Genomic DNA, 18,492 nt, shown 5'->3' with positions numbered 1-18,492 from the left:
CCGCCTAACGGAGGTTGCGGAGCAACCCGCCTCCCAGCCCGGGCAGCCGCCATTGGTGGAGCGGGAGCACGTGGCCGCTGGCTGGGTGAGGTCACGTGGGGGCGCAGGGCGGTGACGTCACCTTGTCCCTTATTTGGGAGTGAGGAAGTTGGCAACCCTAGTGGGGACGCTCCTGGCAAACAAGCCTGACTTTCCCGCTGCGGTCACTGGTGAGACCAGGAACCCGCCCGAAGGTTCGTCGGTCGGTCGGCGTAGCTGGGAGGGAGCCGCTGGAGACGCGGGACGTGAGGGGTGAGGGCCGGTGGGAGGGTGACCCGGGGTAATGCCTCCAGCTGCAGGCTTCAAGGTCGGCTGTAGGGGGCGCCACCACCCGGGACACAAAGATGGCCGGGCGAGGAGAGGAGAGGGGAGGGGAGGATGAGAGAGGAGAGGGGAGGAAAGGGGAAGGAAGGAGAGGAGAGTGGAGGAGGGGAGAGGAGAGGAGAGGGGAGGGGAGGAGAGGGGAGGGGAGGAGAGGAGAGGAGAGGGGAGGGGAGGAGAGGGGAGGGGAGGAGAGGGGAGGAGGGGAGAGGAGAGGGGAGGGGAGGAGAGGGGAGGGGAGGGGAGGGGAGGGGAGGGGAGGGGAGGGGAGGGGAGAGGAGAGGAGAGGAGAGGAGAGGAGAGGAGAGGAGAGGAGAGGAGAGGAGAGGGACGTCGGTTCACGGGAGCACGCGGGCCGACCGGACTTTGCACTTTGAATAACGGTGGCAAACCATGGCGGCGCCCACATGTGTAATATATGCAAAAATAATCTCACTGTGCAGCTGCACATGTGACCAATAAAACACTATGCACTATTGTGTAAAACATCCCTGAAATAATATTAACAATATTAATGGGCGTCACGGTGGCGCAGCGGTAGAGTTGCTGCCTTACAGCGAATGCAGCTCCGGAGACCCGGGTTCCATCCCGACTACGGGCGCCGTCTGTACTGAGTTTGTACGTTCTCCCCGTGACCTGCGTGGGATTTCTCCGAGATCTTCGGTTTCCTCCCACACTCCAAAGATGTACAGGTTTGTAGGTTAATTGGCTTGGTAAAATGTTTTTTTTTAAATGGACCCTGGTGGGTGTAGGATAGTGTTAGTGTGCGGGGATCGCTGGTCGGCACGGACCCGGTGGGCCGAAGGGCCTGTTTCCGCGCTGTATCTCTAAACTAAATTAAACTAAACAATGGCTAATTTCCACCCCCAATCTGATCATCAATCTCACTGATCTACTTTCCCCAAAGCAAGCCATTCAAGGAGCACACCTTACATTCTCTGCCAAGATGCCCTGCTCCACTCTGCAAGCCCATTCCTGGAATTGTCTGCCACAGAGGGCAGTGGAGGCCAATTCACTGGATGTTTTCAAGAGAGTGTTAGATATAGCTCTTAGGGCCAACAGAATCAAGGGATATGGGGAGAAAGCAGAAACGGGGGGTACTGATTGTGGATGATCAGCCATGATCATATTGAATGGCGGTGCTGGCTCGAAGGGCCGAATGGCCTACTCCTGTACCTATTTTTTATCTTTCTATGTTTCTACTTATTCTGCACACTGTGTCTTCCCAACACTAACCTTCTATCGCTTATTTAGTTTAGTTTAGTTTAGAGATACAGCGCGGAAACAGGCCCTTCGGCCCACCGAGTCCACGCCGACCAGCGATCCCCACACACTAACACTATCCTACACCCACTAGGGACGATTTTTACATTTACCCAGCCAATTAACCTACATACCTGTACGTCTTTGGAGTGTGGGAGGAAACCGAAGATCTCGGAGAAAACCCACGCAGGTCACGGGGAGAACGTACAAACTCCATACAGACGGCACCCGTGGTCACGATGGGAGCCGGGTCTCAGGCACTGTGAGGTAGCAACTCTACCGCTGCGCCATCTTGAAGCCCCTCCATACCCAAGATTGACACAAAGTGCTGGACTAAGGGGCTTGTCCCACAGGCGATTTTTTAGGTGACTGCCAGTGACTGCAAAAGTCGTAGCAGGTCGCCGAAAAACCGGCGACTGGACCCCCCCCTACGACAATGTCTAGGACAAGCTACAACAACCTACCACCTAGTCAACGTCAAGCTACGGCAAGCTACCGACAACCGGCGACCCAATCGTCGCGACTTAGGACGTCCACCTATGACCGCACCTACCACAACCTACGACCACTCAGGCGACAACCTACGACAACCGAAGTCAACCTACATCCACCCGTGACAAGTTACGACCGGGTCGGCAACAACTGCAGACAATTTGCATCATTTTGGCCTCCGGTTTTGACGCCGGTCCCTGTCGCCGGTTGACGTAGGTGGTCGCCAATGGAATTCACCGAAGTCAGCACCGGCGACGACCTACGTCACCTGGCGCCAAACTACGACAGCGCCCCCGTCAGGAGACGTCAAGCTACCATCATCGGCGTCAAACCAACAGTTGCCGAAAACGTTTAAACATCTCAAAATCCAGCGGCGACCAGAAAAAACGTTGTGACTCTTTGGAGACGCCTCACGACACCCCAGCAACCGTGTGGAGACAGGGGCTTAACAACTCAGAGGATCAGGCAGCATCTGGGATCATCCAGAGAAGACCCACGGGGGCAGGTGACGGGGAGAAGGTACAAACTCGGTGCAGACAGCGCCCGTAGTCGGGATGTAAACCGGGTCTCGGAGGCAGCAACTCTACCGCCGTGCTGCCTGCGGCTTTTCCGCACTGACTTGCCGGGGATTTGCCTGTGCGGTCGTGAGTCATCTCCAAAGAGTCGTAGCGTTTTTCTGATCGCTGCTGGATTTTGAAATGTTTAAAAAAATTTGCCGGCTGTGGGTTTGACGCCAATGATCGTGCCTGCCTTCTCCCCACATCCCTTGATTCCACTAGCCCCTAGAGCTCTATCTCACTCTCTTTTAAATCCATCCAGTGATTTGTCCTCCACTGCCCTCTGTGGCAGAGAATTCCACAAATTCACAACCCTCTGGGTGAAAAAGCTCCTTCTCACCTCAGTTTTAAATGGCCTCCCCTTTATTCTTAGACTGTGGCCCCTGGTTCTGGACTCCCGCAACATTGGGAAATTTTTTCCTGCGTCTAGCTTGTCCAGTCCTTTTTATAATTTTATATGTCTCTATAAGATCCTCTCTCATCCTTCTAAACTCCAGTGAATACAAGCCCAGTCTTTTCAATCTTTCCTCATATGACAGCCCCGCCATGGATGTTTCCACACGTGGGAGAGTCGAGCACCAGAGGGCACAGCCTCAGAATTAAAGGACGTTCCTTTAGGAAGAAGCTGAGAAGGAATTTCTTTGGTCAGAGGGTGGTGAATCTGTGGAATTCTGAAGGCTGTGGAGGCCAAGTCAGTGGATATTTTTAAGGTGGAGATAGATAGATTCTAGATTAGTACGGCTGTCAGGGGTTACGGGGAGAAGGCAGGACAATGGGGTTGGGGGGGGGGGGAGAGATAGATCAGCCACGATTGAATGGCGGAGTAGTCTTGATGGGCCGAATGGCCTAACTCTGCTCCTGTCACTTTTTTTTTACACACTAGGGACAATTTTAAAAAAAACATTTGCCCAGCCAATTAACCTACATACCTGCACGTCTTTGGACAATAGACAATAGACAATAGGTGCAGGAGGAGGCCATTCAGCCTTTCGAGCCAGCACCGCCATTCAATGCGATCATGGCTGATCATTCTCAATCAGTACCCCGTTCCTGCCTTCTCCCCATACCCCCTCACTCCGCTATCCTTAAGAGCTCTATCCAGCTCTCTCTTGAAAGCATCCAACGAACTGGCCTCCACTGCCTTCTGAGGCAGAGAATTCCACACCTTCACCAATCTCTGACTGAAAAAGTTCTTCCTCATCTCCGTTCTAAATGGCCTACCTCTTATTCTTAAACTGTGGCCCCTTGTTCTGGACTCCCCCAACATTGGGAACATGTTTCCTGCCTCTAATGTGTCCAATCCCCTAATTATCTTATATGTTTCAATAAGATCCCCCCTCATCCTTCTAAATTCCAGTGTATACAAGCCTAATTGCTCCAGCCTTTCAACATACGACAGTCCCGCCATTCCGGGAATCAACCTAGTGAACCTACGCTGCACGCCCTCAATAGCAAGAATATCCTTCCTCAAATTTGGAGACCAAAACTGCACACAGTACTCCAGGTGCGGTCTCACCAGGGCCCGGTACAACTGTAGAAGGACCTCTTTGCTCCTATACTCAACTCCTCTTGTTACGAAGGCCAACATTCCATTGGCTTTCTTCACTGCCTGCTGTACCTGCATGCTTCCTTTCAGTGACTGATGCACTAGGACACCCAGATCTCGTTGAACTTCCCCTCTTCCTAACTTGACACCATTCAGATAATAATCTGCCCTTCTATTCTTACTTCCAAAGTGAATAACCTCACACTTATCATCATATCATATCATCATATCATATATATACAGCCGGAAACAGGCCTTTTCGGCCCACCAAGTCCGTGCCGCCCAGCGATCCCCGTACATTAACACTATCCTACACCCACTAGGGACAATTTTTACATTTACCCAGCCAATTAACCTACATACCTGTACGTCTTTGGAGTGTGGGAGGAAACCGAAGATCTCGGAGAAAACCCACGCAGGTCACGGGGAGAACGTACAAACTCCTTACAGTGGAGCACCCGTAGTCAGGATTGAACCTGAGTCTCAGGCGCTGCATTCGCTGTAAAGCAGCAACTCTACCGCTGCGCTACCGTGCCGCCCAACTTATCTACATTAAACTGCATCTGCCATGTATCCGCCCATTCACACAACCTGTCCAAGTCACCCTGCAGCCTTATTGCATCTTCCTCACAATTCACACTACCCCCCAGCTTAGTATCATCTGCATCTGGAGTGTGGGAGGAAACCGAAGATCTCGGAGAAAACCCACGCAGGTCACGGGGAAACATAGAAAATAGGTGCAGGAGTAGCCCATTCGGCCCTTCGAGCCTGCACCGCCATTCAATATGATCATGGCTGATCATCCAGCTCAGTAGCCTGTACCTGCCTTCTCTCCATACCCCCTGATCCCTTTAGCCACAAGGGCCACATCTAATTCCCTCTTAAATATAGCCAATGAACTGGCCTCAACTACCTTCTGTGGCAGAGAATTCCACAGACTCACCACTCTCTGTGTGAAGAAATGTTTTCTCATCTCGGTCCTAAAAGACTTCCCCCTTATCCTTAAACTGTGACCCCTGGTTCTGGACTCCCCCAACATCGGGAACAATCTTCCTGCATCTAGCCTCTCCAACCCCTTAAGAATTTTATATGTTTCTATAAGATCCCCCTCAGTCTTCTAAATTCCAGCGAGTACAAGCCCAGTCTATCCAGTCTTTCCTCATATGAAAGTCCCGCCATCCCAGGGATCAATCTGGTGAACCTCCTCTGTACTCCCTCAAAGGCAAGAACGTCTTTCCTCAGGTTAGGAGACCAAAACTGCACACAATACTCCAGGTGCGGTCTCACCAAGGCCCTGTACAACTGCAGCAGAACCTCCCTGCTCCTAAACTCAAATCCTCTTGCTATGAATGCCTACATACCATTCGCTTTCTTCACTGCGTGCTGCACCTGCATGCTTGCTTTCAATGACTGGTGCACCATGACACCCAGGTCACGTTGCATCTCCCCTTCTCCCAATCGGTCACCATTCAGGTAATACTCTGCTTTCCTGTTCTTGCCGCCAAAGTGGATAACCTCACATTTATCCACATTATATTGCATCTGCCATGCATTTGCCCACTCGCCTAATCTATCCAAGTCACTCTGCAGCCTCCTAGCATCCTCCTCGCAGCTAACACTGCCACCCAGCTTCGTGTCATCCGCAAACTTAGAGATGTTGCATTCAATTCCCTCGTCCAAATCATTAATATACACTGTAAATAACTGGGGTCCCAGCACTGAGCCTTGCGGTACCCCACTAGTCACTGCCTGCCATTCCGAAAAGGACCCGTTTATTCCTACTCTTTGCTTCCTGTCCGCCAACCAATTTTCTATCCACCTCAACACTGAACCCTCAATACCGTGTGCTTTTAGTTTGTACACCAATCTCCTATGTGGGACCTTGTCGAATGCCTTCTGAAAGTCCAGATATAACACATCGACTGGTTCTCCCTTATCCACTCTACTAGTTACATCCTCGAAAAATTCTATAAGATTCGTCAGACATGATTTGCCTTTGGTAAATCCATGCTGACTTTGTCCGATGATTTCACCACTTTCCAAATGTGATGCTATCACATCTTTAATAACTGACTCTAGCATTTTCCCCACTACCGATGTTAGGCTAACTGGTCTATAATTCCCCGTTTTCTCTCTCCCTCCCTTTTTAAAAAGTGGGGTTACATTAGCTACCCTCCAATCCTCAGGAACTACTCCAGAATCTAAAGAGTTTTGAAAAATTATCACTAATGCATCCACTATTTCTGAGGCTACTTCCTTAAGCACTCTGGGATGCAGCCTATCTGGCCCTGGGGATTTATCTGCCTTTAATCCATTTAATTTACCTAACACCACTTCCCGACTAACCTGGATTTCCCTCAGTCCCTCCATCTCATTAGACCCCCGGTCCCCCGCTATTTCCGGCAGACGGTTTATGTCTTCCTTAGTGAAGACAGAACCAAAGTATTTGTTCAATTGGTCTGCCATCTCCTTGTTCCCTATGATCAATTCACCTGTTTCCGACTACATTTGTCTTAACTAATCTTTTTCTCTTGACATATCTATAAAAGCTTTTGCAGTCAGCTTTTATGTTCCTTGCCAGTTTTCCCTCATAATCTATTTTCCCTTTCCTAATTAAGCCCTTTGTCCTCCTCTGCTGGACTCTGAATTTCTCCCAGTCCTCTGGTATGCTACTTTTTCTGGCTAATCTGTATGCTTCATCTTTTGTTTTAATACTATCCTTGATTTCCCTTGTTAGCCACGGATGCACTACCTTTCCTGGTTTGTTCTTTTGCCAAACTGGGATGAACACTTGTTGTAGTTCATCCATGCGACCTTTAAATGCCTTCCATTGCATGTCCACCGTCAACCCTTTCAGCATCAATCGCCAGTCCATCTTGGACAATTCACGCCTCATACCCTCAAAGTTACCTTTCTTTAAGTTCAGAACACTTGTTTCTGTATCGACTTTGTCACTCTCCATCCTAATGCAGAACTCTACCATATTATGATCACTCTTGCCCAAGGGGCCTCGCACAACAAGACTGCTAACTAACCCTTCCTCATTACTCAATACCCAGTCTAGAATGGCCTGTTCTCTCGTTGGTTCCTCGACATGTTGGTTTAGAAAACCATCTCTCAAACATTCCAAGAAATCCTCTTCCTCAGCACCCCTGCCAGTTTGGTTCACCCAATCTATATGTAGATTGAAGTCACCCATTATAACTGCTGCACCTTTAGTGCACGCATTTCTAATTTCCTGCTTGATGCCATCCCCAACCTCACTACTGCTGTTAGGTGGCCTGTACACAACTCCCACTAGCGTTTTCTGACCCAGTGTTTCGTAGCTCTACCTATATCGATTCCACTTCCTCCAAGCTAATGTCCTTCCTTTCCACCGGAGAACGTACAAACTCCGTACAGACAGCACCCGTAGTCAGGATGGAACCCGGGTCTCCGGCGCTGCATTCGCTGTAAGGCGGCAACTCTACCGCTGCGCCACCGTGCCGATGAAACGTCTGAACTTCTGAACATGGGACATGTTGTCCTTCAGGGATGTGGGTAAATGGGTGCATGATTCCAGGGGATTGTTTGCAGTGTTACCTTTGTCGACAGATGTTGATGATAGCTTCCAGTGGGTTTATGAATGCAGATTTACTGGGAATGTGATCAAACACCGCAAGTCTGGTTCCAGGCCGCAGAGTCTCCTGCACCTTTTTAACGATCTAAAAAATGAAAATATCGTCATCAAATCCCTTCCTTCAATTTTCATAAATTACATGCTAGTGTACGGGCCAATCGCTGGTCGACACAGACTGGTCGGGCCGAAGGGCCTGATTCCGCGTGGCCTCTCTAAAATAGCCTCAGAATAAAAGGAGGTACCTTTAGAAAGGAGATGTTCTAGGAGTCAGACTCAAAAAGTTGGAGTAACTCAGCGGGTCAGGCAGCATCTCTAGAGAACATGGATAGGTGACGTTTCACAGAGTGCTGGAGTAACTCAGCGGGTCAGACAGCAACTCTGGAGAACATGGATAGGTGACGTTTCACAGAGTGCTGGAGTAACTCAGTGGGTCAGGCAGCATCTGTGGAGAACATGGATAGGTGACGTTTCACAGAGTGCTGGAGTAACTCAGCGGGTCAGGCAGCATCTGTGGAGAACATGGATAGGTGACGTTTCACAGAGTGCTGGAGTAACTCAGTGGGTCAGGCAGCATCTGTGGAGAACATGGATAAGTGACGTTTCACCGAGTGCTGGAATAACTCAGCGGGTCAGGCAGCATCTCTAGAGAGAAGAAATGGGTGATGTTTTCGGGTCGAGACCCTTCTTTTTGTGTCTACCTTCGATTTAAACCTGCATCCGCCATTTTGTTTTCCTACTGGAGTCACTTCTATTGACTATACACCAAATGGGTGAGCAAGTTGATCTTATAGAGGTGCACAATATCACAAGAGGAATATTTAGGGCAATCCTTCTTGGAAAGGTTCAGAGAAGATTTGCCAGGATGTTGTCAAGCCAATTAACCTACAAACCTGGACGTCTTTGGTGTGTGGGAGGAAACCGAAGATCTCGGAGAAAACCCACGCAGGTCACGGGGAGAACGTACAAACTCCGTACAGACAGCGCCCGTAGTCGGGATGGAACCCGGGTCTCCGGCGCTGCATTCGCTGTAAGGCAGTAACTCTACCGCTGCGGATTGGTGACTGTGGGTCCGGAAGTGACTGGTGAGGCCAATCCGGGCCCGGAAGGCACGCCCACACCTAGGGCACAAGTGGATGGGTGCTGCAGTGGAAGTGGAGGTAGACCGGGCCTTGCGTTTCCTCTGGCCCTCAAGAAGGCCTTGTACCGTCTGCCAGACGGCAGGAGTTCACAGACGGTGGCATGGGGTGTGTGTGGGGTCCTTGCAGAGGCTGCTGGCCTTCCTGAGGTAGCGTGCGTTGTAGATGTCCTAGACAATAGACAATAGGGGCAGGAGTAGGCCATTCGGCCCTTCGAGCCAGCACCACCATTCAATGTGATCATGGCTGATCATTCTCAATCAGTACCCCGTTCCTGCCTTCTCCCCATACCCCCTGACTCCGCTATCTTTAAGAGCTCTATCTAGCTCTCTCTTGAATGCATTCAGAGAATTGGCCTCCACTGCCTTCAGAGGCAGAGGGAAGAGAGAAGGGATGGATGAGACCCAGCATTTCGGGTTGAGACCCTACTACCACCCTAGGCATGTTGGCAAGATGGAACATGTGGGCAAGTTGGGCTGAAGGGCCTGTTTCCATGATGTACCACTCTATCACTCTATATCTGCCACAGTTAGATATTAGGACCTAATATCTTAGAATGTTTCCAGAGAAATTTTGGAATTGGGATCCCTATTCCAAAATTCTCTGGAAGCAATTCTTTAACCAACCCCCTTGTCACTATTTTAAACACCGATGAGCCAAAACATTATGCTCACCTGCCCAATATGCTGTTGGTCCTCCGTGTGCAGCCCCATACGCAGCAGGGTGCGATGCACTGTGTATTGTGACACATTCCTCCCGTGACCACCATTAACATTTTCTGTGACTTGTGCCACAGTCGACCTTCTGTCGGTTCGGACCAGACGGGATAGCCTTCGTTGCCCTCGCGCATCGATGAAACGTCCCGCGGGGCCTTCAATCGCCCGGATCGACCGCGGGACGTTTCAGCGCCCGGTGCGGCTCGGCCGCGGGGACTCCCATCCCCTTGCGGGGACAGTGCGGGTCGGTCCGGGACGAGCTGTCTGTCCGTGGGCGTGGGGAGGAGAGGGGAAGTTTTGTTGCCTCCATCACAGTGAGGGGGTGTTTGGAGTCACTGTGATGGACGTTTGTGTTGGGGTCATGTGTCTTGTGTTTTTTTTTTTTTGTGTGACTGCTATGTAAGTTCGTTCGGTACCTTGGTACCGAATGACAAATAAAGCTCTGTATTCTGTATTCTCTGTATTGTATGAGCCTTGGGCGCCCAACACCCTGTCTGTCGCCGGTTTGTGGTTTGTCCCTCCTCGGACCACTGTCGGTCGGTACTCACCACTGCTGACCGGGAGCACCCCACAAGCCTTGCCGTTTCAGAGATGCTCTGACCCAGTCGTCTGGCCATAACAATTTGGCCCTTGTCAAAGTCACTCAGGTCTTTACTCCTGCCCATTTCTCCTGCATCCAACACGTCAACTTCAAGAACTGACTGTTCACTTGCTGCCTAATATATCCCACCCCTTGACAGGTGCCATTGTAACAAGATTATCAATGTTATTCACTTCGCCTGTCAGTGGTCATAATGTTTTGGCTGATCGGTGTATGACTGTGGCATATTTTTGTTCTTCTGCTGCTAAGAGTCTTGGGCAGCTTACAACCCAGCGGTATGAATATTGATATCTCTAACTTCAAGTAACCCTTGCATCCCCTCTCTCTCCGTCCCTCCCCCACCTCAGTCTTCTTGCTAGTTTCACTGTTGTCCTGTTGAGTTCCACTGTCTGTCGAACTCGTTATCACCTAGCCCCGCAGCCAGCAATGGACCATTGTGGGCTCCACATTTCCTTGCTGACCATTGCTTTCTGCATATCTTTTATTAATTTGTCCTAAATACGGTCGACATCTCTCGTTCCCCTTTCCCTTGACCCTCAGTCTGAAGAAGGGTCAATACACAATAGACAATAGGTGCAGGAGGAGGCCATTCGGCCCTTCGAGCCAGCACCGCCATTCAATGTGATCATGGCTGATCATTCTCCATCAGTACCCCGTTCCTGCCTTCTCCCCATACCCCCTGACTCCGCTATCCTTAAGAGCTCTATCTAGCTCTCTCTTGAATGCATTCAGAGAATTGGCTTCCACTGCCTTCTGAGGCAGAGAATTCCACAGATTCACAACTCTATGACTGAAAAAGTTTTTCCTCATCTCAGTTCTAAATGGCCTACCCCTTATTCTTAAACTGTGGCTCCTGGTTGTGGACTCCCCCAACATTGGGAACATGTTTCCTGCCTCTAACGTGTCCAACCCCTTAATAATCTTATTCGTTTCGATAAGATCTCCTCTCATCCTTCTAAATTCCACTGTGTACAAGCCTAGTCGCTCCAGTCTTTCAACATATGACAGTCCCGCCATTCCAGCATTAACCTAGTAAACCTATGCTGCACGCCCTCAATGATCCGATACATTAAGACCACATCTGGAGTATTGTGTACAGTTTTGGTCTCCTAATTTGTGGAAGGACATCCTTGTAATTGAGGCAGTGCAGCGTAGGTCCACGAGATTGATCCCTGGGATGGTGGGATTGTCACATGAGGAAAGATTGAAAAGACTGGGCTTGTATTCACTGGAGTTTACAAGGATGAGAGGGGATTTTATGGAAACATATAAAATTATAAAAGGACTGGACAAGCTAGATGCAGGAAAAATGTTCCCAATGTTGGGCGAGTCCAGAACCAGGGGCCACAGTCTAAGAATAAAGGGGAGGCCATTTAAAACTGAGGTGAGAATGAACTTTCTCACCCAGAGAGTTGTGAATTTGTGGAATTCTCTGCCACAGAGGGCAGTGGAGGCCAAATTATTGGATGGATTTAAGAGAGAGTTAGATAGAGCTTTAGGTGCTAGTGGAATCAAGGGATATGGGGAGAAGGCAGGCACGGGTTACTGATTGTGGATGATCAGCCATGATCACAGTGAATGGCGGTGCTGGCTCGAAGGGCCGAATGGCCTCCTCCTGCACCTATTTTCTATGTTTCTATGTCACCTATGCCTTTTCTCCAGAGATGGTGACTCAACAGCTGAGTTACTCCAGCCTTTTGTGTCTGTTTCTGGTGTAAACCCAGCATCTGCAGTTCCCTCCCAACACAAGAGTCTTTGGGTGTTTTGTTAGTTTAACGATGATCTCCACATACGCGAGATGCAAATAAACCAAAATGGTTGCCACTTGTTGCCGCCTGACTACGGGTCCCCGGAACCTCGTGGGTTTTCTCCGAGATATTTGGTTCCCTTCCACACTCCAACGACGTGCAGGTTTGTAGGCAGATTGGCTTGGTTTAAGTGTAAATTGTCCCCTTGTGCGTGTAGGATAGTGCGGGGATGGCTGGTCGGCGTGGACTCGGTGGGCCGAAGGGCCTGTTTACGTGCTGTATCTCCAAATTAAACTAAACTAAATTAAATTTAAAATGAGGAGTAAAGCACATTTTGTAGCAAATTGAATGTTGGGTTCCCTTATCATGTATCAGTACACATAGAAACATAGAAAATAGGTGCAGGAGTAGGCCATTCGGCCCTTCGAGCCTGTACGCACCGCCATTCAATATGATCATGGCTGATCATCCAGCTCAGTATCCCGTACCTGCCTTCTCTCCATACCCCCTGATCCCTTTAGCCACAAGGGCCACATCTAACTCCCTCTTAAATATAGCCCAATGAACTGGCCTTAACTACCTTCTGTGGCAGAGAATTCCACAGACTCACCACTCTCTGTGTGAAGAAATGTTTTCTCATCTCGGTCCTAAAAGACTTCCCCTTTATCCTTAAACTGTGACCCCTTGTTCTGGACTTCCCCAACATCGGGAACAATCTTCCTGCATCTACCCTGTCCAACCCCTTAAGAATTTTGTAAGTTTCTATAAGATCCCCCCTCAATCTTCTAAATTCCAGTGAGTACAAGCCCAGTCTATCCAGTCTTTCTTCATATGAAAGTCCTGCCATCCCGGGGATCAATCTGGTGAACCTTCTCTGTACTCCCTCTATGGCAAGAATGTCTTTCCTCAGATTAGGAGACCAAAACTGTACACAGGAATGTATACGGGATGGATTTTTGAACCAACGTGTAAAAGAACCGACTAGTGCGTGTAGGATAGTGTCAGTGTGTGGGATGCTGGTTGGCACGGACTCGGTAGGCCGAGGGGCCTGTTTCCGCGCTGTATCTCTAAACTGATCTCAACTAAAGAGATGAAAAAGCCTTGAATAGATCCGTAAAGAGCCACAAAGACAAAGACTGCAAGTGGGAGAATTAACGGAGAAGGGGTTGAAGTCTAGGACGCGTTGTGAACGTGGATGGAACAGGTCTGACAGCCACACCTGTGCTGGCCCTGTCAGTGGATACTCCAGGCTCTCCTCCTGCAGCGTGGCCCCTCGCTCTTCACAAACCTGTCCGAGAAGCTTCTTCACGGCCCCTGCACAAACCAAAAGCTTCAATCAGTCGTTCAGCATCACGTTATTCAACCACCAGTAGCTTTGCCAGGCCTATAATTACTCACTGTTAGTTTGCAAGTTGGTTAATCAATCATGGGGAGAAGGCAGGAACGGGGTACTGATTGAGAATGATCAGCCATGATCACATTGAATGGTGGTGCTGGCTCGAAGGGCCGAATGGCCTCCTCCTGCACCTATTGCCTACATTGTGAAGTCTTTATTCTAGATTTAAGGGCGGCACGGTGGCACAGCGGTAGAGTTGCTGCCTTGCAGCGAATGCAGCGCCGGAGACCCGGGTTCCATCCCGACTACGGGTGCTGTCTGTATGGAGTTTGTACGTTCTCCCCGTGACCTGCATGGGTTTTCTCCGAGATCTTCGGTTTCCTCCCACACTCCAAAGACGTGCAGGTTTGTAGGTTAATTGGCTTGGTAAATGGGCCAGTTACTACCCTGTGTCTTTAAAACTTATCTAAACATCTATTTCATCAGTGAGACCCATAAATCCCTAACAAATTCAGGGGTTTAGAGGGATGTGGGACAAATGCGGGCTTATAAATAAAGACTAATAAAGATGGGGCATGGGCAAGTTGGCATGAAAGGCCTGTTTCCCGGCTGTACAACTGTTCGACTATATTTCCCATTAAAAATGCCTGCACAGATTGGAACCAGTAAGGAATTTTGCATTCAATAAACGATAAAAATATTTGGTTTAGAGTCACGGAGTCATCGAGTGATACAGCGTGGAAACAGGCCCTTCGGCCCAACTTGCCCACGTCAGCCAACATGTCCCAGCTACACTAGTCCCACCTGCCTGCGTTTGGTCCATATCCCTCCAAACCTGTCCAATCCATGTACCTGTCCAACTGTTTTTAAAATGTTGGGATAGATCCTGCCTCAACTACCTCCTCTGGCAGCTCGTTCCATACACCCACCACCCTCTGTGTGAAAATGTTACCCCTCGGATTCATAGATTCCTATTAAATCTTTCCCCCTTCACCTTGAACCTATGTCCCCCAGTCCTCGATTCCCCTACTCTGGGTAAAAGACTCTGTGCGTCTACCCAATCTATTCCTCTCATGATTTTGTACACCTCTATAAGATCTCCCCTCATCCTTCTGCGCTCCAAGGAATAGAGACCCAGCCTGCTCAACCTCTCTCCCTATAGCTCACACCCTCTAGTCCTGGCAACATCCTCGTAAATCGTCTCTGTACCCTTTCCAACTTGATAAACATCTTTCCTGTAACATGGTGCCCAGAACAGAACACAATACTCTAAATACTTTCCTGGACTGGACAGGCTAGAAGCAGGAAAAATGTTCCCAATGTTGGGGGAGTCTAGAACCAGGGGCCACAAAGTCTAAGAATAAAGGGGAGGCCATTTAAAACTGAGGTGAGAAAAAACTTTTTCACCCAGAGAGTTGTGAATTTGTGGAATTCTCTGCCACAGAAGGCATTGGAGGCCAATTCATTGGATGAATTTAAAAGAGAGTTAGATAGAGCTCTATGGGCTAGTGGAATCAAGGTGATATGGGGAGAAGGCAGGCACAGGTTACTGATTGTGGATGATCAGCCATGATCACAATTTGGCTCGAAGGGCCAAATGGTTCCTCCTGCACCTATTTTCTATGTTTCTATGATTTTGTACACCTCTATAAGATCACCCCTCATCCTCCTGCGCTCCAAGGAATAGAGATCCAGCCTGCTCAACCTCTCCCTATAGCTCACACCCTCTAGTCCTGGCAACATCCTCGTAAATCGCCTCTGTACCCTGTCCAACTTGATAAACATCTTTCCTGTAACATGGTGCCAAGAACTGAACACAATACTCTAAATACTTGCCAACGTCATATACAACTGCAACATGACCTTCCAGCTTCTATACTCAATACTCTGACTAGGGTTGCCAACTTTCTAACTCTCAAATAAGGGCCAAAATGTGACATCACTGCCCGCGCCCCACGTGACCTCACCCAGCCAGCGGCCACATGTTCCCGCTCCACCAATGGCGGCCGCCTGGGCAGGGAGGCAGGTTGCTACGCAACCTCCGTCAGGCAAACACACTTGGCCCCGCTCCCGGAACACATTCCATTAGCCTACACTGTCTGGGCCTACAGCGGCCCCCCCGGGCCTACAGTGTCTGGGCCTACAGCGGCCCCCGGGCCTACAGTGTCCGGGCCTACAGTGTCCTGCCTACAGTGTCCGGGCCTACAGTGTCTGGGCCTACAGTTTCTAGGCCTACAGAGGCCCCTGGGCCTACAGTGTCTGGGCCAACAGCGGCCCCCCCGGGCCTACAGTGTCTGGGCCTACAGTGTCCGGGCCTACAGTGTCTGGGCCTACAGTGTCTGGCCCTACATCGTCTGGGCCTACAGTGTCTGGGCCTACAGTTTCTAGGCCTACAGAGCCCCCCCGGGCCTACAGTGTCCGGGTCTACAGTGTCAGGGCCTACAGCGGTCCCCAAGGCCTACAGTGTCCGGGCCTACAGTGTCTGGGCCTACAGCGGCCCCCGGGCCTACAGCGTCCGGGCCTACAGCCCCCCCCCCCCGGGCCTACAGCGGCCCCAGGGCCTAATATGGGACAGGTGCGGTCCCGTACGGGACAAACAAATTTAGCCCAAAATACAGGATGTGCCAGTTAACACGGGACAGATGGCGACCCTAACTCTGACCGATGAAGGCCAATGTGGAATGTCAATCTGAACCTCACGGAAACTGAATGTACACACCGTAGGTGTCGCTGAGCATGAACACTGTGTCTCCTGCCTTCAGGTCCTGACTTCGCACAATAATGTTCATTGCCATCGTGACATTCGGTACCAGCACCAAATCTGCTGGAGAACATCCTGAAATGAAGCAACAACATGGTGCAATGTGTCAAAATGGTGGAGACTCGGTAAAGGCTGTGGAATGCAAGTTGAGCAAGGAATGAAGAGTAGGTGAAACATTCTGTACCTACAAACTCCGACAAACGCTTAGTGACGAAGACCAAATGGGGGAGCAATTCCCTGTCATAAAATCGCAGCGGTTGTCTCTCAATGTACAGCTGCCACTTCTGCAATAGAATTTAAAACAATTAATAACAATAGACGCACGGAATCCCATCCAGAGCAGGTGAATCGAGGGCCAGAGGACACAGGTTTAAGGTGAAGGGGAAAAGATTTAATAGGAATCTGAACGTATGTTGAAAGGCTGGAGCGATTGGGCTTGTATACACTGGAATTTAGAAGGATGAGGGGGGATCTTATTGAAACATATAAGATAATTAGGGGATTGGACACATTAGAGGCAGGAAACATGTTCCCAATGTTGGGGGAGTCCAGAACAAGGGGCCACAGTTTAAGAATAAGGGGTAGGCCATTTAGAACGGAGATGGGGAAGAACTTTTTCAGTCAGAGAGTGGTGAAGGTGTGGAATTCTCCGCCTCAGAAGGCAGTGGAGGCCAGTTCGTTGGATGCTTTCAAGAGAGAGCTGGATAGAGCTCATAAGAATAGCGGAGTGAGGGGGTATGGGGAGAAGGCAGGAACGGGGTACTGATTGAGAGTGATCAGCCATGATCGCATTGAATGGCGGTGCTGGCTCGAAGGGCTGAATGGCCTACTCCTGCACCTATTGTCTATTGATGGGTAACTTTCTCCACACAGAGGGTGGTGGGTGTACAGAACGAGCTGCCGGGAGAGGTAGTTGAGGCAGGGACTATCCCAATGTTTAAGAAACAGTTAGACAGGTCCATGGATTGGGCTGGTTTGGAGGGATATGGGCCGAACACCGGCAGATGGGACTAGTGTGGCTGGGACAGTGTTGGTTTGTGTGGGCAGGCTGGGCCGAAGGGCCTGTTTCCACGCTGTTCCACTCATTCTAATTAAATGACTTCAAAACCTCTGGATGCTGAGACATTTTTGTGTGGCACGGTGGCGCAGCGGTAGAGTTACTGCCTTACAGCGCTTACAGCGACAGAGACTCAGGTTTGATTCTGACCGCGGGTGCTGTCTGTACAGAGTTTGTACGTTCTCCCCGCGACAGTTTTTCTCTGAGATCTTCGGTTTCCTCCCTCACTCCAAAGACGTGCAGGTTTGTAGGTTAATTGGCTTGGTATAGATGTAAATTGTCCCTAGTGTGTGTAGGATGTGTGGGGATCGCTGGTCGGCATGGACTGGGTGGGCCGAAGGGCCTGTTTCCGCGCTGTATCTCTAAACTAAACTAAACGGAATTTAAAATGAGGAGTAAAACACATTTTGTAGCAAATTGAATGTTGGGTTTAGAAACATAGAAAATAGGTGCAGGAGTAGGCCATTCGGCCCTTCGAGCCTGTACGCACCGCCATTCAATTTGATCATGGCTGATCATCCAACTTAGTATCCTGTACCTGCCTTCTCTCCATACCCCCTGATCCCTTTAGCCACAAGGGCCACATCTAACTCCCTCTTAAATATAGCCAATGAACTGGCCTCAACTACCTTCTGTGGCAGAGAATTCCACAGATTCACCACTCTCTGTGTGAAAAAAAACTTTCTCATCTCGGTCCTAAAAGACTTTCCCCTTATCCTTAAACTGTGACCCCTTGTCCTGGACTTCCCCAACATCGGGAACAATCTTCCTGCATCTAGCCTCTCCAATCCCTTAAGAATTTTGTAAGTTTCTATAAGATCCCCCCTCAATCTTCTAAATTCCAGCGAGTACAAGCCGAGTCTATCCAGTCTTTCTTCATATGAAAGTCCTGCCATCCCAGGAATCAATCTGGTGAACCTTCTCTGTACTCCCTCTATGGCAAGAATGTCTTTCCTCAGATTAGTTTCCTTATCATGTATCAGTACATTGGAATGTACACGGGATGGTCTTCTAAACCAATATGTAGAGTAACCGACTAGAGGGCAGGCCATCCTAGACTGGGTATTGTGTAATGAGGAAGGGTTAGTTAGCGATCTTGTCGTGCAAGGCCCCTTGGGCAACAGTGACCATAATATAAGAAAATAACTGCAGATGTTGGTACAAATCGAAGGTATTTATTTCACAAAATGCTGGTGTAACTCAGCAGGTCAGGCAGCATCTCAGGAGAGAAGGAATGGGTGACGTTTCGGGTCGAGACCGATGTCTCACCTGGAAAGACTCTGCCCAAGAGAAATATGTC

The 18,492-nt window shown here is 49.6% G+C and overlaps 1 protein-coding gene across 1 annotated transcript in view; it reads right to left on the bottom strand.

Moving 5' to 3' along the window:
* Positions 1-18,492, bottom strand: part of LOC144594076 (uncharacterized) — a 67,463-nt gene that overhangs the window by 28,072 nt on the left and 20,899 nt on the right. The window contains exons 5-8 of the mRNA XM_078400263.1: positions 16,320-16,419; positions 16,094-16,210; positions 13,258-13,352; positions 7,801-7,922 (exon numbers count right to left, since the gene is read on the bottom strand). Coding sequence (XP_078256389.1) covers positions 7,801-7,922; positions 13,258-13,352; positions 16,094-16,210; positions 16,320-16,419 — 434 coding nt within the window. The remainder of the gene's footprint in view (positions 1-7,800; positions 7,923-13,257; positions 13,353-16,093; positions 16,211-16,319; positions 16,420-18,492) is intronic.

The sequence above is a fragment of the Rhinoraja longicauda genome, chromosome 5, assembly GCF_053455715.1.
Source record: "Rhinoraja longicauda isolate Sanriku21f chromosome 5, sRhiLon1.1, whole genome shotgun sequence".
Classification (NCBI taxonomy): Eukaryota; Metazoa; Chordata; class Chondrichthyes; order Rajiformes; family Arhynchobatidae; genus Rhinoraja; species Rhinoraja longicauda.
Note: the sequence above shows the minus strand (reverse complement) of the source record. Positions and strands in the feature narration are given on the sequence as shown.